The sequence below is a fragment of the Salvia hispanica genome, chromosome 2 (genome assembly GCF_029641045.1).
Source record: "Salvia hispanica isolate PSC_SH4W2 chromosome 2, Shi_PSC_v1, whole genome shotgun sequence".
In the NCBI taxonomy this organism is placed as follows: domain Eukaryota; kingdom Viridiplantae; phylum Streptophyta; class Magnoliopsida; order Lamiales; family Lamiaceae; genus Salvia; species Salvia hispanica.
Window position 1 is genome coordinate 62,465,148 of NC_142693.1, and position 27,919 is coordinate 62,493,066.

The 27,919-nt window shown below is 36.0% G+C and overlaps 5 protein-coding genes across 8 annotated transcripts; all 5 read right to left on the reverse strand.

The window, feature by feature from the left end:
• Positions 1 to 469: 469 nt before the first annotated feature.
• Positions 470 to 4,772, reverse strand: LOC125200974 (histone deacetylase 19). Its single transcript, XM_048098827.2, has 7 exons — positions 4,648 to 4,772; positions 3,600 to 4,133; positions 2,573 to 3,013; positions 1,931 to 2,161; positions 1,224 to 1,294; positions 1,085 to 1,142; positions 470 to 871 (listed from the first exon to the last, which is right to left on the reverse strand). The coding sequence occupies exons 2-7, from the start codon at positions 4,125 to 4,127 to the stop codon at positions 806 to 808; spliced, it is 1,395 nt and encodes a 464-aa protein (XP_047954784.1). The 5' UTR covers positions 4,128 to 4,133; positions 4,648 to 4,772; the 3' UTR covers positions 470 to 805.
• A 119-nt stretch (positions 4,773 to 4,891) lies between these two features.
• Positions 4,892 to 12,087, reverse strand: LOC125201641 (uncharacterized). Of its 4 annotated transcripts, none has more exons than XM_048099836.2 (13): positions 11,912 to 12,087; positions 11,501 to 11,772; positions 10,755 to 10,947; positions 10,593 to 10,667; positions 9,637 to 9,743; positions 8,945 to 8,999; positions 7,838 to 7,897; positions 7,683 to 7,757; positions 6,731 to 6,880; positions 6,597 to 6,651; positions 5,977 to 6,099; positions 5,255 to 5,421; positions 4,892 to 5,159 (listed from the first exon to the last, which is right to left on the reverse strand). In XM_048099836.2, exons 2-13 carry the CDS (start codon positions 11,530 to 11,532, stop codon positions 5,136 to 5,138), a joined length of 1,116 nt encoding a protein of 371 aa, XP_047955793.1. In that variant the 5' UTR covers positions 11,533 to 11,772; positions 11,912 to 12,087; the 3' UTR covers positions 4,892 to 5,135. The 4 variants fall into 4 exon arrangements, with proteins under 4 accessions (XP_047955793.1, XP_047955791.1, XP_088919906.1 ...); XM_048099834.2 differs by having other exon boundaries at positions 5,255 to 5,487; positions 11,912 to 12,085; XM_089063780.1 differs by having other exon boundaries at positions 5,255 to 5,487; positions 11,501 to 11,841; positions 11,912 to 12,085.
• Positions 12,088 to 17,475: 5,388 nt separating this feature from the next.
• LOC125209704 (protein PHLOEM PROTEIN 2-LIKE A10-like) lies at positions 17,476 to 19,460 on the reverse strand. The gene has a single exon (XM_048109291.2). It carries the CDS (start codon positions 18,971 to 18,973, stop codon positions 17,768 to 17,770), a length of 1,206 nt encoding a protein of 401 aa, XP_047965248.1. The 5' UTR covers positions 18,974 to 19,460; the 3' UTR covers positions 17,476 to 17,767.
• Positions 19,461 to 19,772: 312 nt separating this feature from the next.
• LOC125202627 (uncharacterized) lies at positions 19,773 to 23,181 on the reverse strand. Its single transcript, XM_048101069.2, has 3 exons — positions 22,487 to 23,181; positions 21,337 to 21,524; positions 19,773 to 20,793 (listed from the first exon to the last, which is right to left on the reverse strand). The coding sequence occupies exons 1-3, from the start codon at positions 23,112 to 23,114 to the stop codon at positions 20,260 to 20,262; spliced, it is 1,350 nt and encodes a 449-aa protein (XP_047957026.1). The 5' UTR covers positions 23,115 to 23,181; the 3' UTR covers positions 19,773 to 20,259.
• A 907-nt stretch (positions 23,182 to 24,088) lies between these two features.
• Positions 24,089 to 26,119, reverse strand: LOC125215269 (alpha/beta-Hydrolases superfamily protein). The gene is made up of 2 exons (XM_048116643.2): positions 25,653 to 26,119; positions 24,089 to 25,098 (listed from the first exon to the last, which is right to left on the reverse strand). The coding sequence occupies exons 1-2, from the start codon at positions 26,045 to 26,047 to the stop codon at positions 24,171 to 24,173; spliced, it is 1,323 nt and encodes a 440-aa protein (XP_047972600.1). The 5' UTR covers positions 26,048 to 26,119; the 3' UTR covers positions 24,089 to 24,170.
• Between the last annotated feature and the right edge of the window lie 1,800 nt (positions 26,120 to 27,919).

Here is a 27,919-nt window from a genome sequence, read left to right on the forward strand (position 1 = left end):
TGCTTCGAAACATGACCTATGAAAATACATCGAAGTTAAATGAGTCACCACCTCAATAATGTTATTCTATTATATAAGTGATATTAGTTGAGATTATCATAGATTGGAGAAATCTGATTCGTAGTCGACTTGTGGAGTACACAGCGTTTGACTTTCGGCTTTAATCTGATTTTTTTTGCCAGAATATTTTGAAGCTAATAATGAAACCTTGAATATTTTTCACAATTATCCAAAGATTTAAAACATTTCCATATAAAATGCTGAAACAATGAGAAAAAAACCAAATTTTTACCCTTAACTTTCTAGGTACTTTTCGGAAATTATTTGATATTATGTGGAATTATTTCTCAGATTTGTAAAATACTATATCAATTCTACCTACATCGAATCTCAGCCCCTCCAAAATCCTCGATCAAATACAGCACTAAAAATGTAGTTTTAAGAGTGTAGTTGCTGCACCAATAATAAATAATAAGAATTTCTCAGGTTCCAGAATTTTAAATGCTACTACAATACAGCAAACACATCCATATAAAGATCTTACAGTTGGGAACTGTATGGTTGATTACTGAGAGGAGAAATGAATTTTAAACAACCAAACAAAGTAATAACATAGTCATTATCTCAAATGTTTCCTCCTCAGCCAGGATTGCTATGCTTGCATAAATTTACAAGTAATCCTAGCTGTACAGATGCAAATTCATGACAGAATCCCTGATGTGATCTATAACATTACGAAATGAAGCATATCGAGAATTTCACCAAAATCACTTAGTGTGGCATGGACTAGGTAGTGTAATATCTCTTAGGCAAGAGGCTCAGAGCATTTCAGGTCAACTTCCCTATTCGGCTCATCCTCTTTGACCACGTCCTACAACAAGAAAAACAATCATGGATAATTACAGCAAAGTTGTAACATCCCTGATTTTCAAACAAGTAAAAGCAGAAGTTGTGCGGATAGCCGGATATACCTATAAATTATGATGGTAAATTTATATAATCATTACACCTTATCCTACAATTCTGAAGCTACAAAAGCTACTTTTAAGTTTTAAGAAGGATGAATAAGAATAGCATTAAGTACCATATCTTTTGGTTCGGGTTCAGAAAATTCACTCTTCGCTCTGCCTGGTAGAGGCTTCCTGTGCACGAAAGTAATATTCAAAAGCCTTGAGAGTAAAGAAATTATTTTTTTGAAAAGTGCAAAGAGAACAAAAATGTACCGTTCATCATCAAGATCCATGTCAGAATCGGGGTCATATCTCTCGTCCTCTCCATCACGATCTTCTTCCATCTGCATATAAACATGTTAAGAACAGTTTAAATAGAGTCTTAACTTCCAAACATGGAGAACTTCAGATTTTGGTATTTGTTTAGAAGATGGATAAAGGTTACGTTTGTACATCCTCTTATCTTCCATTTTTCTTCTAGGGAAACAAAAACAGAGGTACAATAATCCAAATATCCAATAGAGACATAAAATACTTAAAAATAAACTGTGATTATTAAAATCCTATTTCACAATTAACCCATAGCTTGAAAAGTAAACGGCTAGCAAAGTGGGTAATGACGCAGAAAGAAACTTGGCCTAATAAATCTATTGAACTGCTTAGTTCTATTATGGATGCATTTTAAGGTCAGGAATAGAATTCCAAAAAACAAGTAGTTCATGCTGAAATAAAGATATAAAAGTTGCATATTTCTTTAATTGCATATCCTTCTATTTAGGTGAATCAGATCTTCAATGTCACTATGTCAGTGGAGAGTGACTCAAAGATTGTGCAAGAGAATGCAAACAAGCAAGGAGTGCATCACATTGTATCGGGAGTCGTGGCCAAAACCCAATAAAACATAGACATTTTTTTAGAAATGGTGCATGCCATGTGAATAGCTCAAGTATAAGAAATTAACTAGTGGATGCGAAAGTAACCTCTGGCATTTCACTATCTGGTGGCCGCTCCTGAAATGGGACACTTGGTGCATGCTGAAGGCTCGAGAGATTCTCAAGAAGCTTTGATCTGATCTCTTCCAGTAAATGGCGGGAGTTTTTATTTTCCATGTTACTTGGAGCAACATGTAGAGTATAATCAGGGCCAAAATATTCATAGTACTCATGTTGTGGCATCTTGTCATCAAGTTCCATACCAAGTGCTACACCTGTCTGTAAAATCAAATTTGTCAAGTAGTAAGCATAACAACAGACAGGGGAAGGGAGGTGGAGAGGGGAGTATATATTTAAAAGATCATACATATGAATTTAGAGGAACCATGTAAAAGCCTTCTCATTTTCCAAGAAAATTAAGATGTGGGCCTGGGGATATGGGTCTATGTTACTGGTTCCATTAATGAGAGACACATCTCTACGTTGAAAGTGTACATGTTCACAGTTGACAATTTTCTATAGGAAAAAACTTCTCATAGGGCTTTCTGAAGAAGTACATTGGTTCATACTTAATTTTCATCTAACTTCAAAACAAGTGCTGTTCCTAAATTTGGCATTGGATATCCTACTAGCATGTCTAATCTCAGCTATATACTTAATTTTTACACATGATCTAGAATATTGGGATACCTCATAACACCAGCAACGAGCAACATTACGTATAGTGTAGCCGCCACCACCCAACAACAGTAGAGGCACATTGAATGATCTCATAAACTTCACGCACTCAGCATGACCTTTGATGGAGAGATTAAAGCATCCTAGCCGATCTCCAGACAGAGAGTCTGCCCCGCATTGTAATACTACAGCACCAGGTTTAAAAACCTCCATAACCTTTCCCATTATTGGCTTAAACAGAGACTGATAACTTTCGTCATCAATTCCATCATCCAAGGGAACATTAAGAGAGTAATATTTTCCCTTTCCATATCCAATGTCTCGTACATCGCCTGTACCAGGAAAATAATCACCAAATTTATGAAAAGAAACAGTCATCACCCTGTCTGTAGTGTAAAATGCCTCCTCAACTCCATCACCATGGTGAATATCAATGTCTACATACAGAACACGCTGAAACAATGAAATGAGTTCAATTAAGAAATTAATAAAATGCCAATGCAGAGAATGCAGTACAATTACTGTAATTAACATGGTCCAAACATCCAAATAACCACAGGGCATATCCTGGTGGTTATGCAGCAAAGAAGAAGATTTAAAATTGAAGTACAAAGAGACTGAAGCATCAATATCACCAAAATCTGGCAATTGAAATGTTGGCATCTGGGTCAGCAATAATTTGACATAAATTTGCAAAAACAGAAGTATACTGAAGAAACTAAAAATGGAATCAATCTGTGCAAGATATTTGAAATCAAAGATATAAAATTTAGTCGTAAGAATTAGTCCCTTCTTCATGTTAAGTTCTTTTTTGCAACTTAAAATCAAATCGACTGATTCATACTTAATACTAAGAAAGATTAACTTGTTTCGTTTAGAACACAATTTCAAGATGAATTTTATTGGTGACAAACTGTAGCAAGATAGAGGCACAATAATAGATCAAAAACACATTCTAGTGGTATACTGCTCTAGATATCTGCAATCCAAGAAATCTGTAAATACAAAACAGGAAAGAGGGCATATAAGGAAAACCAACCTCATGAACTTTTAGAAGTTCTAAGATAGCCAACACAATGTCATTCACATAGCAAAAACCAGAAGCCTCGCATTTCTTGGCATGATGCAACCCACCAGCCCAATTCACTGCTATATCACAATGTCCATGATTTAGCTTCACGGCCCCACCAACCGACCCACCCGCATAAGTCTGGCAGAACGAGTAGAGACCGTCAAATACAGGACAGTCTTCGCCAACATTAAACCTCTTCAGCTGCCTGAGCTGCTCCTGTTGCGTCTCCGGTGTGATGCTCCTCAGAAAAGAAATATAATCATCAGCATGAAATCTGCAAAGGTCTTTGTCCCTAGCAGGATTCGGCTTCAGGACGTGCATATGCTGCAACAATCCATAATGTGCGAGAAGCGCGTGCGTCATGCGCATCCTGTGAGGCTTCATCGGGTGACCTTGCCCATAGTAATAGTTCCCGACCTCTGGGTCGTAGAAATAGCTCACTTTCCGTTTGACCCCATCGGCTCCAGAAGGCAGAGAATTGCCTCCGGTATCCATTCACAGCTGAAAAAAAGGGTCACTTTTAATCCTCACCGAACAGAAACTTAAAATAGCAGTAACAATGGCGAGTGAACTAGGTCAATTACGCTAGCGACATGGAAATAATCTATTTAAATTTACAGAAGAACAATTCACTTATCAGTAGCAAAACTGGCTAAAACGTCAATTAAGGGTTTAGTATGTGAAAGGCAAAGCAAAATCTAAGCTCAAATCCAGCTCGAACTCAGACCTATGTTTTCACTAAATTCGCAAATCGTAAATAATTAAGCAAAGGATTAAGCGATAATCTAAAGTAAATCGTGCAAATCAAACTACAGATCAACACAATCTACAAATACTGCAAAAAAATGAATTTAAACGAATAGCGGGAAAGTTTAAGTTCTGAGATTTAAGAAGCTAAATTCATTCCAATGAAAGCTCAACATCAAAAGTAGCTAGTAATCGAAGCAACACGAGCATTAATCACAAGTACTCACCGCGATAAACTAGAGAGAGAGAGTTTACCGAGAGAGTTTACCTGAGATATGAAGAAGGTTCGAGCAGGAAAATTGTTGAATGGGCTCTCCTCGAGGTCTTTATTGTTTAAATTTTCGTTTTATTTCTTTTTTTAAAAAAACAAGAATTTTCTCGTTTTTTTTAAACTATTGAATTTCAGTAAGATATTTTATGAAGTTTGAATATTTTATGAGTGATCTTAAATAGGGTTTTGTTAAAATTGTTTCTCATTCAATATAATCAAACTGCTCACGTACATAGTGAGATAGGGACAAAAACAAATTCAAATATAAATTTACTATCTTTTGAGAAGAAATACAGATATAAATTTGGCTACATATAAAACTAGACATTATTTTTACTAAACAAAAATAGAAAACACTACTGAGAATTCAACTCATTGCAATAACCAAGATACATGTAATTTACACTGAGCCTCAACATTTTCTCTTCCACTACAACAGCCTTTTTTTCCACGAGAAGTGAAAGCTCGAAAACTCGCAACAACAGCTACAAGTTGACAGCCGGACTCCCCTGCATTTCGCGTTGAGGCATAGGTTAGATGTACTGTGAGATCTAATAAAAAAAATATCGATGTTTCGATTTAAAAGGCTTGGTGAACCAGTCACCTTGAATAGGAGATCATGAACAATATTCTCCCATGGCAATGAGATGGACATTAAACAGCACTTGAGGGGTAACATCTCGCCATCCAAGTTGGGAGAGGACGAGGCTGCAGCATAAGCCTGCTTTGCTGCTGTTGATGCCACGGATGCTGCTTTGCGTACAATAGTTCCTAAACCAAGACCCTTTTTAGATATCTGAATCGGTGATTGAGGACCTAAATCCACCTTGCTCTGATCTGTGGAGGACGTGCAAAAATTTAACTTGCTTTCAAGTAATGATGGCAAAATTCACTCTTAAGAATTCAAAATCTGAGCGATTGGAAACCCAGGCAAATAGCAACTATAAACGGATGTAGCGCAAGTATTTGAGGTAACATTGTTGTGTGAGTGGAGCCACACATTTAGGTTATCAGCATTTTCCATGTTCAATCTAAAGATGCAGATTTTGAGAAGGATTAGGTCATGAAACGAAGCCAATTTTGAGAGACTATAGAGGTCATAGTGCAGCAGGAAAGATCGATTATTTTACCAGAGTAACTGCTTCTCTAGTCCAAGGACATGCATGTCCTTTTTATTTAAGCCTCGTCCCAATAGGATGAAGTATTTTAATAAGCAGACAACAACTGAGCACTTTGCAGCATTATACATGCACATAGTTCTGAATTAAACCAAATAAAAGTTTACTGCAACTTTGAAATAAGATGGCATCGCATTTGTTGACTCACCTAGGATTCCAGAGACGGCTACTTCGACTTCACCACGCCCTCCTGGACCTTTCATGAATATCCTGTCAGTTCTGGCAGAGGAATGACCAAGAGACAGAAGGCTCCCAAACCCGGACCTGCCAGCTGGAACAAAGCATATAAGCTGATCAAGACATACTCTAAAGATATGAATATAGCATGCATATTGTAATATACTAATATCCGCAATTTACTTCCTTCTATAAACAAATTTCTGCAACGTGAGAGCTCATGCTTACAGTGAGGATCATTTTGAGTAATCAATCATAGACAAGACTAGGACTACGCATGCTATCAAATTTTGATTATGTAACATAGGAGTATAAGTTTTAATCAAATGGTTAGTAGTGAGAGTGGAGAAAATGGCTTTTAGGGATTTCACATCTGTTTTTGACTAACAAAGGATGTATTCATGTATATCTTAATAGTAACAGATGATCAAACGGAATCAACCACTTTTTTGTGTTTTTAGAATGGGTTTAAGGATTTGTTAGGATATTCCAGTCCTCAAATAGCCATATAAGAAATTTAATTTAAGGAAATGAAGGGTGATATGTAAAGAGAACATATATAGGTACATCTAAAACATCTTAGTAGATTACCATCATATGCCTCTCGAACCATTTGGTAGCTGACAAAACCTGAGAAAAGGGTGATCTTTGGAGAAAAAAGGTTAGTTGTCTGAGGAGGTAGCACTATCCTTGGGAAAACAGTTATTCGCATTTTCTAAAACTACCTTGGAGTTCTTTGTCTTGCCATGACTTGTAACGTTCTCAGGTGAAGAAACCTCTGAATTAGCTTGCTCTGTTTTTCTTTCAATTGGAAATGCTGCCCCGTCATGAGCATTTAGCAACACACAATAACAGTGATCTGGATCAGTCAAGACCTGTGGATTAAAAATATTAGATAGCACTAATAAAGAATATGTATTACAATTACAACTGCCAAAATACGAGGGTAAAGAACTAATAAAGGATTGGTAAAACTGATCCAGTAGGCTAATTTAACAGTGATTTGTTCCCTTTGAAAAGTCTTATGCCATTTTCTGAATATTTCAAAAAATAATAACCACTAATATTATTATTGATGACAAATCATGAAAAAGAGACTCTGAATCAGGCACCAGCAAACTAATTGTGGTGACAGATTGAACAATCAATTAAGCAAATTAGACACACGGTATCAAACACTGCATATATGTATGTATATTAGTAAGGCCCTTCATAGTCATCCCATGCATAGCAATTGAGAGTGCTTTTAAGTTCATGCTCAATAATCCTATATATGAACTATCTTGTTACTACAGAGACAATTAGGGGATTAGTTGGAGTTGCGTGTAAATTATAGACACAGGTATGCTATAATTTTATACAGTAGTGGTCATATATATCACATCTAAACAATAAGCACAATTCTTGCATTCTCCTCTAAAGCTGTACTCCTAAGCATGCAACAGTTTTTGAAACTTTCAACTATAGCTACTTTAGCAGATTCGAAAAGCATATATCAACTTGTTGGGGACAGCCAAGCATAAGTAAAACACAAAGAACATGAAACAACCTTAAGTTAAGGAAATACGCTCACTGGAAATCTCAATACTTTATGGATTTAAAAGCTCAAACACTAAAGAAACAAATGTACAGTACAAATGAAGATGCATGAAGTAGAACCATTAATGAGAAGCTTACCACTGAATCAAAAGTGGAATCAAAATCATCTACTGCAAAACATATATCTGGATATGCAGGTGTTGTTTCTACTTCCTGAATGCACATGTAAGTAACAATGAAGATCAAGAGCAACACAAAAATGAGATATACAGCTTGGTATGAGAAATTCTTGCCTTTCTTGAATCCAAATGAAAATTAATACGACTCGGAGATGCATATACAGTCTTCACAACCTGTTAACATAACATGTTAATTGTTTCCTAGAGGCAAAGGGATTTAAAGAATTATCATACATATTAAAGCTCTAGATCTATTGGAATTTAAACTAAAATAAAACATCCATTGAATCCAAGCAAAGTGACTACTGCTAAATTTCTTAATAAAACAATTACTATTGGGGATACAAAAAGAAACAAGAAAGTGGAGCATAGAGTGCAAAAGGAAGGTCACCCAAATGCTAATGAAGAAGGAACCTGCTTCTTTACTTTCTTGATCCATGGAGCAATAGGACAGAAAGTTTGGCAACAGGAGTTTGTTTGTTCTTATATTTCAAATCTTGGCGTCCATTTGATGACATGTTAAAATTAAAGAAGGTTTAAACCCCAAAGTCTGAGCTATGTGGCTGTGGTCTCAATATGGTCGATCAACAATCATAAGCAATAGAATTGAGCACAGAATCACAACAAACTTTTGAATTGAAAATTTGAGTTTTTATCTCAAAATGGTGGCGTAATTCCATAGTCAATTACACAGCACAGGGCCGTCCATCTGCAAAATTAACATAATGGCAGATTGATCACAGATTCACAGTGGGGTTTGAACCCCTCCTTCAATTTCAACATTCGATGCTGAATCAACATCCGAACTCTCAGTCTAAGTCGAGCACACAGAACCTCATCAGCGGGATGTTGACGTTCAATTACTCTATTATCCTACACCCTATCAATGGATTAAAGGTGATATTATAAATCCTACAACAAGGCATTCCAACAATACCCACATTGTTCTGTATCATACCCAGAATCGGTTGGAATTAGGTAAGATAAATTGCACTCGTTCAATTAACGTGCATGGCAGCGTTAGCCGTCAGTCAGGGGTCTGGCTGCCCCACTTTTAATAGTTTGGGAGGCCAATCGGACCAACAAGACTTTCAGTGCCTAGGTGGGACTCAGAGGGTATACCTCAAGCCCCATCATCTCCAAAACCTCAGGACTACTTCGTGACCAAATTTTAGGGAAATCCCTTTCATACAAACTAGAAAGACATGGATAGCTTGATACCTTATAGATAGGAGACAAAGTTTCGCCCTGTTGATATTGCCGAATGACCTGATGACTAGAAAGGAAAAAGAACACACTAAATTCATTTGAAATTGAAAGATAAATAGTAATTTTCTCTAGAAAATGCATTCCATCACAAGAAATTCTCCCTAGTGCAAGTTAAGTTGTTCAAGCTGGAAAATGGAACAAAGATATAACAGATGCAAGGAACTCCCATGAGAGGTACCCTATATGCTTTATTACTCCCACACTAGCATGTTTAATCAAAACAAACATGTCAAGAATTTGCCTTTATGCACCCTGCACTTTGATCCCTACACTCCAAGTGCATTAAGAGTTTAAGATCTCTCTTAACATTTTATTAATAAGACACAGCCTATCACTTCCAACAATTACCAATCACAATTTGTCTTTATTAATCATACATTTGGGTTGTTCTAAAGAATATACTATCAGTATTAGTGTTGCCTCATTTGTAAATATTCTTAAAATTGGCTATGGGCAGGCATCATTATATTAGCCTCCAAATCTCATGAATGCTTCAATCAATACAGTGCCAAGACCAATATAATCAAATGTTCCAACCAGAAAAAGGATAAGTAACAATGAGGTTTAAAAACAACAAAAAAATATGAGTCTTATCAAACTTTCGTGAATGAAACTTCTTTGAGCATGGAAATATAACAGGTTACCTGCAAATTGCTACAGTCACATTGAAGGAGGTATGAGCAATCAAATTCAGATAAAAAGAACGCCTCCAATCTATATATATTGAACTCCCACCAACTAATTCATCCAACTGCAAGACAAAAGGAATGAGTTGCATCTAATAGAAAGTAAACAAATATCTCAGCATGACACGCAGAGCTGCATACTAAAAAAAAGAAGTAGATAAGAGTTCCAAAACTTAATATAGAACAAGCATGTTCCATTTTCTCTCAGATTCATAAAGCTTAGTAGAACACTGACCATAAGTAAGGAATAAAACACAGTGGAAATTGTGAATGTATTTCGGTAAAACTTTGTTTATTATTCAAAGAACGCCATTCAAAAGGAGAAGGTAGAGGAGAAGGTAGAGGCCACCTAATGCAACACCAGTTACACCACAACACTTTTGTATCAAAAGAGAGTAATATGAAATTTCAATAGATTCTAAATTAACTAGAGTTTTTTATGTCATACAAAGTCATAATTCCAATACAGTGCCATGATGATATGCTTTATAAATTAGCGCAACAAGATGGCCCATCCAGACATTACTTCAAATTAGCATGGAAGAAAATAATATGTCAGCAAAAGAAATAGTTTACCATTAAATAGTTCAGAACAAGGAATGTTTAAGTATTACACATATAATCTTCCATGTTCCCAATGAACATGTGCATGACAGAGAAGAACCACACAATCTCAGTTATAACAATAAGGGCACACCTAGTAAGTGACTTTTTATTTCACATAGAAGTTACAGTGAACAGTCTACGAAGAGTTTCGATGCATGATAGATTATGGGTGCCAATGAAGATTCAGAAAATGCTCCTCTAAATCAACAAACAAAAAAGAAAGAAAATGTAATTCTTCAGTATATAAGAATGAGAGACATATAATGGTTATTTAATGATCGATAAAATGTATATTCTTGTCCAATTACCTCAGGTGCCCACCTGCGTACAAAGTAAGGAGAGTTGCCTTCTACATCACCATTGTGTTTTTGCGACTCCGAATTCTACAAGGATAACTGCACTTAAGCTTCTCTGTTTTTCCATAATATTAACTGAAGAGTGAAGATTGCATTTATAGATGTAACTGCTACCATTTTTCTAACAAAGAATAGAAGATCATCATCCTCACGCCCCCTGGACTCTCTACTGCGAACAAAATACGAGTCAATGATGTTATGCCAGAAGCTAGGGTCCATTTCCAAATCATCTTGTGCCACCTCCTCATCTAATGTGGTTTTTCCTATAGACTTTGAGTGCTTTCTAATAATGCTCAACAGCTCGTGCCTGCCAATTTGCATGATACCCACATAAACATAATGTACCAAAAAAGTGTTCCAGAAAATCTCAATAGGTAACACTATGCAATATATCAAGAGGTTTACATTGATAACAATCTCAACAATGAAATATTATAGAATTAAATTCCAGAATTAAAAAAACTGCATGAATTAGCAACTAAAGAAACTAAGTAGCAATCAGCTGTCAAAGCAGCAGCCTATCTAACCACCTAATCACCTCAAATTTAAACACAAGATCATAATTTTCCTCCTCACATTGGCATATGTAAATATCAAATAAGCAACTAGAGGCGGAAATATCCGATCATCTTAGATTTCCTACAATAAATCAACACTCCAATTGATCGAAATGAATTCCGGAAACAGAAACCTCACAGTTATGATAGAATTACTCAAGCCAAATCCGATCCTCGGAACAATCTTCGCCGACATGATCCGAACAGATATACATTCTTCCAAATTAATCTCTTCAAATTGAATAAAAACGCCCTAATTCAAACAGCAATTCGAGGCAATTAGAACAGCATATGAAATCTCACCGAGGAAGGGTTAGCGATTTATCATCGAACATCTTCACACCAAGCGGAGAAAGCCTTACTCTGAAGCACTGATTTTGACTCCGTTTATATCTAGGAAATTCTGAGGCAAAATCAAATTCCACTCGATTTCACTGCAATCCACGTGTAATGCTTCGTCTACAATAATTGCAGTCACCAGTTGCATAAGAAGGAATGTCTGCCCACCCACTCGGCTTTCGATGAAAATAAGGGGGGCTTGACCCGAAACGGCACCGTTTTTCAGCAAAATCACTCTAAACAGAATCAAATTAAGATGATCAAATTGGCCATCAATACACAGCCTTGTTGTTCAAATTTACCATCTACAGATGCAAAGGCACAAAAAATTAACAATTTTGCGGATTTTCGAAATTTCTTAAGAAAAATCAATACCTGGGGGATCAATTCAATTGTGCGAATTCTCTGAATTTACTGCGGCGTCTAATTAGTTCAATCGGAAGGGTTTGAGAGAGATTTTGAGCCTGATTAAGCTAAATCAATTGTTTTTTGATGGTGATTATGATAATGATACGAGGAAGATGATGATGAATTTTCTATTTCATAACAAATAAGCCATAATAGATACAATTACAGTCGTAATTAATAAAAGTATCTTAAAATACGTACTTTAAGTTAATGAATAATGATACTAGCAATAATCTAGTAATAATAACAATTTGAGTCGACAATAAATTGAAGATTCGAGGCCTTTGTAGGTACAAGGTTCTACGATAAAAAGGAAAATAAACTAGAAGCAAATTACTATCAAAGAAAATCCTAATTTGATCGAAAAAAAAATAATTAATATTTTTCTATCTATATACTCTATTAACTAGGAAATAAATAAATATCAAAACAAAATTACTTAGAGCATCTCTAGCGGTGGACTTCCCGCCGGACGTCCGAACGGCGTGCCGGTCGTCCGCGCGGCGCGGTAGCGAAGGACTCGGACGTCCGCTGCGGAAACCGCATGTCCGCGGCTTTTCGGCGACGTCCGTCGTAACGTCCGCCATTGCATCGCCGACGCGGACGTTCCGATTTTTTTTATATAATAAAAAACTCTGTACGTACTGCTTGTTGCAAACTTTGTATATACGATTTTTTTAAAAACTCTAACGCATGTATTATCATCGGAAATTAAGACATAAAACAAAAACATATCATACCATGTACTTTTTTTGAATAGTTTTTTAGTTCGGAATGGTTTTTTTTGGTGAACCATGTACTTTTTTTAGTTTAAATATGTATGTTTTTTTAAAAAATAAAAACGTTACATTTTCCTCGTATTCATGTCAAAATTTTAATTCCGTAATGTAAATTGCATATTTGTGAATTTGTGAAATTTTTATTGCGGGAAGTCCGCGAGGGAAGTCCTTGGGGATGTCCGTCATTGTGCAGTTGGATGTCTTTATGATGTGGTAGTGCAATAGAAAATCCTTATAACGTGGCAGAATGTATTTTTAGGAAGTCCGACGAGAAGTCCAATGGGACATCCGCATCCTGGCGGATGCTCTTAGCCTCCAAGTCTACAATTTTTTAAATTAATGAGACTTTTAATCCTCTTGGGCTCTATTCCTCACATATCAAATCTTCAATTTTTGGTTCAGTTATATGTAATAAAATTAATGCATCTTACGCTACTTTATTCTTTATCTTGAGTAAATCTCTTGATTTAACATTTGTTTAACTAATCCACAATTTATCCGTGAACATCATGGCTCAACCTTTTGTGACTAGTCCAACTAATATTGACTTGCTATCGTTGTGTTGCATTGAATAATTAACTACCGAAAAAAAAAAGGAATAATTGAAAATGCTTGATAAGCTTTTATCACGATAAGAAGTAGTTGTATGTAATATTGGCATTAAAATGCTCAATATCAACATTTGGATACATTCAAAAAATTGATATGAAAACAATATGATATTTTTCATGCCAGTAATCTCATGCAATTTCAATATATTATACTTATATTCCCACCCGTACAAGCTATCGTAGTTTTATACTTTTATTTATGCAATCATCATGAACTTTAATATTTTCAATTTTCTCATGAGAATGTGATAGGCGGAGGCCAACACACATACCAAATATTTTAACAACGTCATAATTAGAAGCATGCAGCGTCAAACCAACATACTTACAATTAGGAAATCAAAATAGCTTTTCGCATTAAAATTTAAAAAATATTAAAATTCATTATTATTGTGGCTGATTTTCGAAATCATGGGACATACTAAAATTCATAAATTTTTTTCTTATAATTTGCCTTTAGCGAAATAAAAGTATAAAACCATATTTTAATTTTAATTTATTTTATATCAAGCAATTTATTACTATTATTTATGATATTGACACTTAATATCATTGAACTTTCAAAAGGTTGATTTTTTCTCATGAATTTTGAAATTGACAAATAATATCACGAACTTGACCCTGAGTTTGTTATTTCCCATCAGTGAAAAAATTCTGGTTATATTAATAGATTGAAGAACAAATTTGGAGGGTGTGCTTCAAGAAAAACTATTATCAAAGATCGAAAATCTTGAAACTCTCGAAGTTGTTGTCGAGAAATTACGAAAAATATGAGAGTATTATTTACCGGAATTTTTCACTGGTGGGAAATAACAAACCCAAGGTAAATAAAGTTCGTGATATTATTTGCCAATTTCAAAGTTCGTTAGAAAAACTCAACTTTTTTAAAATTCCATGATATGCCAATATCCCTTATTATTTGAATCATACTTTTATTATTACTTTAAAATAAATTCATGTCAACAAATCATACTACTCCCCCGTTCCATAGTAGTAGAATCATTTTGTTATTTTGGTACGTTCCATAATAGTGGGGTCAACGTACCATAGTAGTGAGGTCATTTCCATTATTAGTAAAAGTCAACACATTTCTTCTCACTTACTTTACTATCATTAATTTATTCTCTCCTTACCTTTTCTATTTCCTACTTTATTCTTCTTTTACTTAATCCACTTAACACAGCTTTTCTTACCTACTATTTCTTTCTTTTACTTAATTTACATAACACAATTTTTCTTAATCTCCGTGCTGAAAAAAAATGTCTCTTCTTAATCTCCGTGCCAAAAAGAAATGTCTCCCACTGCTATATAATCGACTAATTTACAAATTTTAATCGCATCACGCGTGAGATTGAGTATTGATTACAAATCTATGATCAAATTCCACCTTTAGATCCCTTCACCATCTATTAGTAATTAATTAATTACAAACAAAACCAAATCATTATCAAAACTTCAAAACCCTCTCTCTCTCTCTCTCTCTGCATTTCCATTACTTATTCAATCCAAATTCCAAACTCCTCCCACTCCTCTCCGCCCAATCCACCATGGCAGCCTCCACCTCCGCCGCGCCGCGGTCCGCCCGGCCGCACTCCGGCTGCGCGAAGCTCGACGGCGTCGCCATGTGGCTGGTAAACGGCATCACCGGCGCCTTCTTCGCCTCGCTCGAGAGATGCTCCTGCATCCGAATCTCCACCTACGAAGACGATTTCGCCGACGAATCGAATCCGCTCATCTTCGCCGGCGCCGATTGCAGAGGCGACGGCGATGGGAGAAGGATTAGGCGGAGGATCGTAGGCAAAGGTAAAAAGGCGAGAGGTTTTGATTGATTTCTTAAATTAATTATATAAGTAAGATGGAAATTCACATCTTCAACTGTTTTTCAATCCCTTTTTTTTGGTGGGTTTTGCTTTGTGAAAATTGAGATATCGAATATATATGTTGGAATATCATACTCCTTATTAATTAACTTAATTGAAATGTGTGATTTTCTTTTTAATGCGATTTAATTTGTTAATTGCGTGATTATATTATTGATTTTTATAGCAATAAATTCAATTTTAGGTGACAATTTTGCATGTGATTGTGATTTATTTGTGTATTTACAATGCGATCATTTTCATAGATGAATGTTGCAAACATGGTGGTCCATGTAGCACAATCATATTATTAAAATGGGCACAAATATATATTATCGAATCAAATATTACAAGTTTTAACTATTAACACGCGTTTAATAAGACATAATTAACGAATCAAAGATTTTGTTCTCTTTTTACTAAATAATAATTGCTCCATAATGTGGAAAATAGGGATTCGAGATGCATGATTAAATATTACTCCTACTAGTTTATCTCTCTATTTTCTCTCCAAATAACGATAAACATACATAAATTACAGGTACATAATCAACCAATTTTATTTGAAAGATTTTATTATAAATTCGTGTATATGATTTCAAGTTTGATTTAAGATAATTTTGCATATATCTCATCCCAAATTAATATATGCATTAAATTTGAAAAGGCCAATCTTTTTCCTAAATTATTGCAAAAGAGTTAATATGTAACACATTAATCTATTATAAATTAATGAATATATTATGAACTAATTTCGAACCTTTTCTAAAAGATTATTGAAATATTTGGATCTAGGAATAGCACCGTTATACTTTCATTGATTATATAAAATACACAACTTTCTAACTCACAAATAATATCACTAATACCGTTTAATTAAGCAATATATCACATAACCGAACTTTTAGTCCGTGACCAAGTAATTTATATTACTAATAAACAAAAATAGCTTGGAAAATATTATAATTAGATCATCTCTTACTAAAAGCAACAAAGTTTTTAAATGTCACGATCGAATAAGATCTTGTCACAAATTATTTCATTATTAGTCATATATCGACTTAACAAACTCAAAGATTCTCATCTTTAAAGTCAAATCCAATCATGTTTATTACACATTAGTAGAATTATTTATAATTATATGCTCTCACTTATGCTAGAAAGCCACATAGTAAGGCATCTAAATTTAACTAGGCATTATCATTTAAGACAGCTCAAAAGTGAATAAACATTATTATTGATCTTAACTTTATATTTCTAGCACATCATGTCTCCCTATTATCATCATGTCTCTCCCAATTTATTTTGTCAAAAAAGTAGCAAAAGTTAAAATCCAATGTTACACTAAAGTAACTTCAGGCCATTAGCATATATTTTAAAATGTTATGAATTAATGATGATGTTTTTATCGTAATAATATCACTCCCTTGTTGTGTTAGCTTTTATATTAAAGTAAATTAATTACCACATCAAGGGGAAATAATCCATTTAGGCAAATATGAAAAGTTGACACTACTTAGGTAAATATATTATAAAATTGCATATGAAAATAAAGTAGTAGTAGTTATTAATATTATCACGACATATATTATATATAGATGTATAAAAAGAATATATGTTTTTCTATGAATTTTTACTAGTTGTGAGGTGGGAGTTGCATGTGCGAAACTATGGCCAATAATTGGACATGCATGTGTAGTGTATTTATTTAACTTGGACACAAAGAAAAAGACATACTAAATGTATGTAATAATCTTGAATGCATTCACATCGTAATAATCTATGGTCTCAGTCTCTCATTCATAGGGCCAAAACTAATAAATAAAAATAAAAATTATGGTATCAAATATTAAATTTTGATTACGATTGGTAGCCAAAAGAAAATTCGGTTGGCAAATGGCAAACCCGGAATAATTACATAATTAAAATTCTAAAATTATATTATAAAAGAAAGTGAACGTGGTATTAGCTGCCAACGGTCGATCAAAAGCAGAAACAGACTTTTTTTAATATTTCAATTTTTCAAAAAAAAAAACACGTTAAAAAATAAATGGATTTTTTTACTAATCGTACGTCATCCGCACGTGAAGCATGTGTGATGCCAATTGATTATGTTTGTCAAGTGGCGTGCACACAAAGGGGAAGGCAAATGATGCACACGTCCGTGTTTTTTACACCTTTTGCCCTCCCCATGTGCTCCACAGTGCGCGAAATTTGCACACCGGTGATAATGCCCTAATTAGAGATTGTAGGTAAAAGGGAAAGACTCAGCATCAAATATCTAGATAAATGTTCAACATATTTAGAGAATTTAGTATAAGTGGTCATCAAATATTCTGTACAAATTCATGTCCACTAACAGTATAAGGCACTTCAAAATGTAAATAGATTCTACAATGTACACAATAGATGAATGAATTCATAAAACATACTCCTACAACTTGTATATGGAATTGCCTTCTCACACAGCCATTATGGAAAACAAGAAGTTTCCCAACTTCCCGAGACGCTGAGGCAGACGGCCGCATCTGCAGAGCAAGATGATCGCGTTATGAAATCAAGAACGCGGTCACATTAAGCAGGCACCAAAGCCCTACTGTTGCCTAGGATATGCAGAAACAGTGAGAGGCAAATGGTGAGAATCATGGTTGATTTGGCACCAACGTATCTCACAACTTCGTATCCCCTCTCCACAACCTCCTCACGAACCACACCCGCACTTCTCTTCAAGCCCTCTGACACTTTCCACAAGAAAAACTCAATGACAGATCGCACAGTCTCAAATGTCACTCTCCCGGTGACATCAAGCACAAACTTCCTATTGCTCGGCACAGCCAGTGTCGATGAAACACTGCTGACCCATCCGTTACCAACATAACCATTTTCATCCCTTCTGGGATGAGTTTCGAAGCTTGAAGCTTCACTGGGATCAGTGATTGAACAAGAGGCGCTCGTTCCCTTCTTGGGAGAAGCTGTCAGCACTTGGTGAGAGGTCTTTACAAGAGTTTCTACAGCACCATTACAGAGAGAAACTAAAAACTCGGTCATCTTATTATGATGCTTGGGATTAGTCAAGCCCGAGAACATCTCATCGTAAACATTGACATCCATAGTTTTGTCGAGATAAACTGTAACAGCAGTGCTAACAAAAGTGTTGATGCAATCAGCAACCAACACTCTGCATTTATCATCTGTCACCACACTTAACCACATAGGCAACGACGAGGAACTTGACTTCTCATGCCCATTCTCAGCATTAGCATAAAATCCCAACACCAAATTCCTAGCAAAGCTACCTACAACAACCGAGACAAATCCTTTCCCAGCATCCGACATCACCTTTTCGACAAGCCTATCAGAAAAGCTCGAATCTCCATCTTCTTGGACGTCGCTCACACTATTCTCTACCCTATAACCCCTCAAAACGCCCACTGTCATCGACTGGCAAAGACGAGCTACTGACTCAGAAAACTCTGCAGAGCGAGCAATCTTCGACAACTGCTTCAAACTATTAGGAATCTTGTCCGAATCAGACTCCAAAAACTCCTTTAAATCCCTAGACACAACTGTCATCATCTCAGCTGAATCAGAAACCATTTCAGCCATTGAAACAAGGGATCCTAACAGCTTCAAGATTCTTTTCCTCTTTCTAGCTACAGACGGCATGTGATACACCCTATACACACCGTAGCTCGAAACCCCAATCAATCCCGTTACAATCAACCATTTCTTCCTCCTTTTAGTGAAATCAAAACCCCTTTTCACCAATTCACTATCCATAGATCTTGCAACGAATTAAAACAAACAAACAAACTAAATACGAATGTGAAAGAGAGCAGCGAACCCCAGAGCTCAACGAAATTCAAACACCGGGGTCCAAAGAGAAAGAAATCAAGCTCTTAACCTAAATCGAAAAATTAGGAGAGCAATTGCATATAACAAGCTCTCTGATTGGGCTGATAATTACTCTCAGAAACCCCCAAAAAATTGCAACTTGATAGTATAAATCCCCCTATTCGCACGTAATTGATGTGTATACGTTAAATCGAGAGAAATGGGGGATGGGTTTCGATCATCACACGCACCTGCGAGAGAGAACGGTAGAGTCGTAGAGATATGTGGAAGTCAAAAAGTGTGGTGAGGGAGAAAAGGGAGGGAAAATCAATGGAAAAAAGGGGCGTAATTTTAATTTTAGGGATTCAGATTGATGATGGTCATGGTTGGTTGGATTCCATATGTCACGTGCTTCTGCGATCAGGATCACGTGATCAATTTTATTTATTTATTCACCGAAATATTAACAGGATATTAGTCTCTCTCATTATGACATGTTTGGTTGTTAAGATTTGGTTCTCTGTTTTTGTGGTGGCTATATAATTGGATAATTATAAAGTGAATACGTGTAGCTGATTCATCTCCAAATTGGATGATTATATTGATTATGTGTAGCTGATTATTATCGAAGGTCGTCTTCTACTTGATTATTCAAAATATATATTTTTCGTTGTTTCAAATAGTGATTGATAGGAGGTTAATATAAAATTTGGATGAATTTGAAGATACCATAAAACTAGTTGGATAATTCATCTAATATATGGTGGCTCTGAATATTACAACCAACCAAATTAATTTTTTCTTGTCATGTTTACATCCAAACGCCTGTAGTTTGAAATCTTACATTTGAAACTATAGTTGTGTAATACTAACAAATTCGAAAGGCTAAAGCCAAATGCAGCTTTTCAAGAGATCAAATAACAGATAAACAAGAAAAAAAAACATTTCTGCTCACTGCTTGTAGTGAACTTTACAGTATAGTAAATCTGAGATCATCAAATTTTTTACCTCAGCTGTGATCTCATTGAGTGCAGCGAGCCAACTTCAGCAGCTAGGGGTTCGAGGATGGTCTTAATAGCAAATCTTGCACGACCAAGCATAATCAAGTGACTCGTGACTCCTTCAATTTGGAAAACCAGTACATGAGTGATCCGTGCAAGGACTGAGAAAGACTGGTACGAATTCCACTCATGTCCCCTGATCTCTAGCACGATCTCCCCTGGCAGATCGACTCATGGAGTTTTGGTCGTTTTATTCCTTTCTATGGATGATGTTTTGTATTTATAGGGCAGAGTGGAGTCGTCGTCCTCCAGATCACTAAATGATATATCTTCTTCATTCAAGGTAAGTGAGGTGCCGGTATACCCAATTAAGTCTGAGTCATCCTTGAGCCAGTCATCGTCGTCCTCCTCACCATCAACAATGACAACTGGCACACGAATTCCAATGGAAGAACCCACAACAATCTCCTTATCCAGAAGTGTGGGTGGTGGATCTTCCTTGATAACAGACTTGTCAACAAACTCAATTTCGTCAAGTACACGCTTCTCAATCTCATGCTCAACGGTTATTTGATGTGTTGAAGATTCAGAAGCCGACCTCCAGTCGTCATTTCCATACTGAACGTCATCATAAGTGCAGACAACATTTTCACGGGGTGAATCTGTGCTACTTTTGGATTGGAAACTACTTATTCCTGACCAATAGGAGTCCCCTTTAGTTTGCTTTTGTAGCTCGTGCATCCACATGGCTCTCGCTTGCACAAGCTGCAAATGAATATTACAAATAAGGCAAACTAATTGCATTCAATCAGTTCAATTATACAGAACATTTTAGGCTTTATCTGCAATAAGACCTTGACACTATTCACCAACAAAACCAACTTTAACTTCCATAGTTAATGGGACATGTAGGAACTAGGAAGAATACAAAAGAGAGTGAAAATTGAGACAAACAAGCCATCTGCTTCAAGTGAGAACCAGCAGTACATTAAGCAGGCAAGAAGTGCTTCAAATTTTGACAGGACAAGAGAACAATAGAAGAATCATAGGAGTATATCATTTGTGCTTAAATAATTTGAAAGGACAAGAAAACAATAGAACCACAAAATTCTCATTCTGTATCACTTCCACAAAGTCAGTAAAGATATGATGTCATGCTCATTCTCAAAGTAATTTCGAAGCCAATTCAAATCCAGTAATGTTTTGTGCTTATGTAATCATTCTAGCATCTTGCAATTTTGTCGAGAGAACCAAACTACTCATACCTGAATGCACACTAATGCTCTTTATACATTAATAACAACTGACCTGTGGCGAAGACAGCAGGTTACGATCATGTTTATTCAACCTTGAGTGCAGAAGAACGAAGTAGACCATCCAAAAGTAGCCAGCACCCATATGGACTGGACAAAGCTCAAATCTGAGAGCAGCTAATCTCGGTGCTAAATGTTCAATAGCCAATAGATGCTTGTACTGGTCCTCTGATATATCAAAATCTGTATAAGACAAAAAGAAAGCCATAAACATATTGATTTACGGATATTTTTACATTTAGTTATAATAGCTGTAAGTGCATCCGTTGACCAAACACAATCAAGACTCCCATTCCAGCTTAAAATAGGAAGTAATGAGTAGCAATCATGAATGAAACACATGTATCCATGCCTTCTGTGTGTAAGCATTCATATATTCAATTCTTTTCATAGACATGCTCACCAGTAGATTATGTTGCAAGAGGATATATACGACCCTTATACTCTGTTAGTCTGTAATACTAAGACACAGATAAAATGTGCTAACATTGTGTGTAAGCATCCATATAATCAGCCTTTCAACACTATTCTTCTATTTATTTACTCTATGCAGCATCCCTATATCAGGTTCAGTCCTACAAGGTAAGCTCAATATACTGAGCTTGCTCCATATTTGTCCTGAAGCATTCATATAATCAGCCTTTAAACACTATTCTTCTATTTATTTACTGTATGCAGCATCTCTACATCAGGTTCAGTCCTAAAAGGTAAGCTCAATATACTGAGCTTGCTCCATATTTGTCCTTGTCAGGTGCATTCTCTTCTAAAAGATCAAACCTATTTCCGAAGATAAACTCTGAAAGCTATATGATAACCTCTAAGCATTGCAAAAAGGCCATGTTCCCCAGATAAACATAGAAGCAAGCTTGTCCAGACCAAAGAATAAATATTGGGGATTATCTAAAAATTGTCTTGCTAATGTTTTGAACTGTTAACAAACAACGCCTCAAACTAGTATACAGCATACACAGATAGTCCAACTTTCTCATTCTATCAGACATCCACAATCAATTCAATTCTACACGAAGTAATAAGCAATGCTAAAAACATAGCCAGAGTAAACAATGATGGAAAAGCTCAAATTGAAATCATTGAATTTCATAATTAATCAACATAATGAAGCTCGCAAAATTAAGTTTCTTTACCATCAAATTCCTCTTCCTCAATTGGGAAATCCAACCAAGTTTCTGGATGATGCGCGATGTTCCTCGCAAAAGCCAACACTTCCTCAGTAACCCCTACTGCATCCTCTAAAATATCTGCATCGTCATCCTTCGATGGAGAAAAATCTGCAGATTCCCCTAATTCACCAGACTCTCTCTCATCATACTCCAACATTTCTCCTCCTCCTTTTTCTTCTCCCTCATCCTCGTCACCATTAACCGAACCTGCCGGATCAGATTTCGATTGTATGCTCGATCTATAAATCAACGGCGGCGGAGGGGGAGGCGGCGGCGGAGGAGCGAGAAAAGAAGCAACGCCCCAAAATTGACGCGTGAAACTCTCTCGCAATTCCGATAAATCCTCTTTCACTCCACGGCGATCGCAATCGCCGTCAGAATCATCGTGATTGTCACTGGCGCCGCCTTCAGTATCCGATCGGCGATCCTCAATTGATAAGGCGGAGTCGCGAGGCTGATCCTCACGGAGCACGGCGTCGCCCGCAGTGGAGCTGTCTACGGGCTCCCTGGCCTCGTCCACCGCCGCCGCTGAACCTTCTTCTTCGCCGTCGAGGCGGAGACTGTCGGCGATGGAGCGAGCCAGCCAAGCCATGTTCTGTTCCTACGACGTCGTTTTTCGTGATTTTGATTTTCAAAGTTGTGTGCGTTTTCTCGCGCAAGGTGAAAGCATAATAAAGAAATGTTACTTTCAATGATTATGTTCTTTCTATTTTTATTAAAAAAATTACTCGTATGAGTTAAATCATAATTATTGATTAACTGAATATATTTTATATTATGCAAATTAAAATCATACTTTTATTGTAATTTATAATTGTATTATGAGATTATAATAGTCATTGTGACAATTATTTTGTTTTTTCATTTTTATCTGCTTTATACCCATAATGTGACTTCAATATTTTGATAGTTTTAAAAAAAAATTAAATCTCTAGTTGATTTTGAGTTAGTGAATGTTAATTCAAAAATTCACATTAATAACTAAGTGTAGTCTCAAGTTATAAATGATAACATGAACATTTTCATTCACAAAGAAAAGAGTTACTACCATATTTCGTACTGTGAATGAACGTTTTTAAGAATAATTTTAAAATTTGAATGATAGCCTTAAAACTCCTACTATCAATTAACCCAAATTAATTTCTAATTATTTACTCTTATAAATAATAGTCTAAAAATCCTCATTTATTATGGGTAGTTTTGAATCATAAACCGGATGAAATAGTAAGAATAGATATAGTTTAAAATTTATTACACTTGTTAAATTCATTCTCTCAATTTGGACAATTGTAAGTCCATCATTCATTCTTTAGAATTTATAGAGAATAATACTGTATCCTTTTTAAGGCCCACATATTTAGTAAGTAGCCTATGCATTAGCTCAGCTGCATTTGCAGTTTAAAGATCAAGATAGGTGGGAAAATTTACTAATTTATTTTCTCTCCATTATTGTTCTAATAACTCATTGAATATGTTTGGTTTTAATAACATAATTCAAAATCTTTTGAATTGATAATTCAAACACTCCACTGGTTGCTTGTATTTTCCATTTTGTTATAAACAATATGCACCGTTAAAAAAGTATTCATTAATATTGTAGACTACTACTATCATACAAAATTCTGCCAACGTGTTTATTGCTCTATAATCATTCGAATTTGATTGAAGAAACCTCACCAATTATTGAAGAAATTTCAGAATTGATTGAAGAAACTTCACCAATTATTGCATCAAGTGCAATTTCATCTTTCAATATAGATGTGTGAGACACACCACCAATCTCTATAACCTTAATTGACTGATTCTTTACCCCACCCCAAGCACTCTGTAGAGCCATCAAGCTGACCATGTTTACCGTGCCGTCGCCGTCGCCATACTCCACCTTTGGCCGCTCGTCCCACCCGCCCTCCCCGTAAAACAACGTCTCCGCCGTCTCCACCCCACTCCCCACCACACACGTGACGGGGACGCCAAATGGCGGGGGCAACCTCTCCACCAGAGGCAAAATGCGCGTCTCATAAGGGCGGGCCCCTTCTGGGAACCCGATATCCCTTAGGAAACGCACAATATCAGCACTCGAGTACGAGGCATTGGGCGTGACCACGATGGGTCGGGCCCCATCAAAAACTGCGGGTGAGGGCATTAACCATAAGTTGCTAGAGGAGCTCCTCTGCTCCTCCCTGACTAGCAAGGGGTCCACTAATGGCACGCCCAGTGTGGTCCCCGATGCAAAAGTAAGCATTTCTTCTACTGATCCGCCCCACGGGGCGGAAAGGGCAATCAGGTGTTTGACTCGTTTGCGCCAAGAGGGCGGGGCCCGGTCGAGGAGGTGGAGGGCGAAGAGGCCGCCTAAGCTGTGCGAGACGAGGATTACCGATCTCCCACCGTTTGAGTCACTTACTGATTCGATTAGGGTTTTGAGGTCGTCGAGGAAATCAGAGGCGACATCGCACGGGTGGCCTTCGGCGGCCAACCCGTAGCGAAAATCGTAGGGTGCGCCGAAGAGAGTTTGGCCGGAAACATAGCCTATTTCTTCCAAGGATTTCACTAGAGGTTCCATATATGATGTTATGTGTCTGAAAATTGGAACATGTACAAAATTAATAAAAATTGCGAGACTTGCTTCACATATATAATCAGATCATACGCATAATCGCATTATGTTATAGGTTATGTATATATACTAGTAATTTGGTGTAAGGTTTTCTAGTAAGTGAGCATGACTTCAATATCACAAAATTCTGAATATTTCAAACATATCATAGAAGCACTAAAAAATCCAAATAGTGGACTATATCATGACATGAATACATTAGGTTACATGTTAATTCAAGAAATCTATTGAGAAACCAATTAGTAATTGAAAGTACATGCTAGAAAATTCGCAAAAATAGATATAATCAAATTAAATTCATTTATTTACATAAATGTCTATTTCAACTTTTCAATTGACATAATTGACCAACTTGTTACCCTTTATTTTCACAATTAATGATCTATATTGAACTTGAGCATCAAAGGCACCCTAGTCAATTTATAACTTATTACTCCATAATTGACCAGTTTTTCACAAAAATCCACAAACCCAAAACCACATCCATGTTGATGAGAGTGTGAAGCTTAAGCTTACTTGAGGTTGGGATCAAGATAGAGAAGGCTCTCAATAGAGCCGAAATCGGGGACTCTCGTCTCAACGCCAGGGGCATTATGGTAATCATCAACATCAGCATCATAGTAAATTTTCATCCTATCACTGAAGCATTTGGTGAAGGGTCGGAGCAGCACACTCGGGTCGAACCATATCCTGAACCACCCGTCCGGGTCCTTCCCCAGTGGGTACCACCGGTTGCACACCAGGCTTGAAGGCTTGTACGCTGACGTCAGCCGGGCTTCGAGCTGGTTCCCGCCCGCGCCCGGTATTAGGACCACCGGGTGCAGCGGCGGCGATGCTGCTGTGCAGCAGGTGTATAGCACCATGGCCAATGAGAGAGCTGCTATTTTTAAGTGTGGATTTTGGGATTTCATGGCTTGTTTTTTTTGTTAAGGGAGAGTGAAGATTATGGGGTTTTTCTATGGGTTTGGATTTGTGGTGTGGAAATCTTCACGTATTCATGGTTGAAGACAAACTTCCACCATTTGTTTTGCTCTTTTTGGGACCGCTACTATTGTGGATAATTAAATTTACCATTTTATATACTATATAGTTTTTCTTAAATATTAGTATGAATTTTGAAAATTTATAATTTGTAATCATAATTCTAGTTCTATGGCTATTAGTACTTTTTCCAAATCTTAAAATTATAGGATCAATTTTGGCAAGTTAGAAAATGGTGCTCTCCGAAATTGCAAAATCTGGTCAAATTCAGGTCTATCCAACTATTTTGGAAATCAGGAGAACAAACCCGATGATGTTATTATTTGTCGTGGGAGTATGGAGTTGGTGGCGTTAGCAGAAGAGATGGATACACGCCCTACTTTACCACATAAGCATTGCAAAGCATTTTTTCTTGCTAGGATATACTCCCTCCGTCTACAATTTAAAGAGCCTTTTTTGACTCGGCACAAATTAGAAATTATTAATTTTGTGAAGAAAGTAAAAGGAGAAAGTGAGTGGAATGTGAGACTCATTTAAGTAGTATTAGTTTTATACTCCTTCCGTCCCATTGTAGATGTCACACTTTCCTTTTTAGTTTGTCCCACAAAATATGTCACATTTTCTCTTTCGTAAAAAAGTTCCTTCTCACATCAATTATAAAATTATATTTTCTCTCACCACTTAACACACAAAATAACACCTTTTAAAATCATATGTCATTTTTCCAAGTGTGACATCTACTATGGGACGGAGGAAGCATTAGATTACAAGTATAAAAGGTTGGTGAAATGTGAGGTTTGCATCCTAAAAGTGGAATAAAGTAAATGGTTCTATAAATAGTGAACAAATTAAAAAGACAAAAAAACTCTTTAGATGGCGAAGAAAAGGAGTATTTATTAAATCAAACTCAGGCTTTAAACTCGAGTTTCCCAAACTCAGGATTACCAAATTCAGAAATTAAAAATTAAATAAATCAGGAGCCTAAAAATTAATGCATAAAGAAATCCCTTCTTGAATTGGGACTTGAAGTTTTTCATTTTGTTCGTTAGTTTGGATTTGATTCGCTCTGCAGGTTGATTAGGCCCAATTAATTAGTTATAAGTTGGGCCTAAAATATGGCCCCATTAATTGGTCATATGTTGGGCTGAATTCCAGATAATGTCTATGTAATGACTAATGAACATGTGCTTCATTCGTACACGACGAATAGACTCGATAGAAATAATAAGATTTTTAATAAAAAATTTGTAAGATATGAGAGAAAATTAAATACCCACTTTGTTCCATTTAAAATGAAACGTTTTTCTTTTTGATTTGTCCCATTAAAAATAAAACGTTTTTCAATATGAAAATAACACTTTTTCTACTTTTTCTTCTTTCTTACTTTATTCTCTCTTCACTAACTCACAAAACAACATTATATAAAATCTCGTGTCGAAAAACAAATGTTACATATTTAATGGGACGGAAGGAGTACAATATAAGAGTAAAACTAATATAATTTCATCTCATTCAATTAAAATACTAACAAGTACTCTGTTTGGTTTAGTTATAACAACAAGAATCATGATCTTTGCGTGAGAAAAGAATTTCCATTTTTTTCGGCACATTTAATGTAACTTATAGATCAATATTAAAGTCACTAATTGTTAAAGTGTTTCTTAATTAAATAAAAAACTTATAGAGCTAGTGGGATAATTCATATTTGTACGCCATTCTCAATTTTTACGTTAAATAATTTCGTTAGATGGTATATACACACATACATAACACATTCCCCATCAAATTTTTCCTGTCACAAA

Bases quoted from the DNA above. Each gene is read 5' to 3' on its own strand.
- LOC125215269 (XM_048116643.2), bottom strand. From the start codon at position 26,047: ATGAAATCCCAAAATCCACACTTAAAAATAGCAGCTCTCTCATTGGCC. The intron at 25,099-25,652 runs GTAAGCTTAAGC...TCCAATTTTCAG, and splicing joins TATCTTGATCCCAACCTCAA to ACACATAACATCATATATGG.
- LOC125201641 (XM_048099834.2), bottom strand. From the start codon at position 11,532: ATGTTCGATGATAAATCGCTAACCCTTCCTCG. The intron at 9,000-9,636 runs GTAACCTGTTAT...TTTCCTTTCTAG, and splicing joins GTGACTGTAGCAATTTGCAG to TCATCAGGTCATTCGGCAAT. The intron at 5,488-5,976 runs GTGAGTCAACAA...CGTCCTCCACAG, and splicing joins AGCCGTCTCTGGAATCCTAG to ATCAGAGCAAGGTGGATTTA.
- LOC125200974 (XM_048098827.2), bottom strand. From the start codon at position 4,127: ATGGATACCGGAGGCAATTCTCTGCCTTCTGGAGCCGATGGGGTCAAA. The intron at 3,014-3,599 runs GTTGGTTTTCCT...TCATTGTTTCAG, and splicing joins AACTTCTAAAAGTTCATGAG to CGTGTTCTGTATGTAGACAT. The intron at 1,143-1,223 runs GTACATTTTTGT...TTTCGTGCACAG, and splicing joins ATGGATCTTGATGATGAACG to GAAGCCTCTACCAGGCAGAG.
- LOC125209704 (XM_048109291.2), bottom strand. From the start codon at position 18,973: ATGGATAGTGAATTGGTGAAAAGGGGTTTTGATTTCACTAAAAGGAGG.
- LOC125202627 (XM_048101069.2), bottom strand. From the start codon at position 23,114: ATGGCTTGGCTGGCTCGCTCCATCGCCGACAGTCTCCGCCTCGACGGC. The intron at 21,525-22,486 runs GTAAAGAAACTT...TGTCTTATACAG, and splicing joins TGAGGAAGAGGAATTTGATG to ATTTTGATATATCAGAGGAC. The intron at 20,794-21,336 runs GTCAGTTGTTAT...ATTCATTTGCAG, and splicing joins ACCTGCTGTCTTCGCCACAG to CTTGTGCAAGCGAGAGCCAT.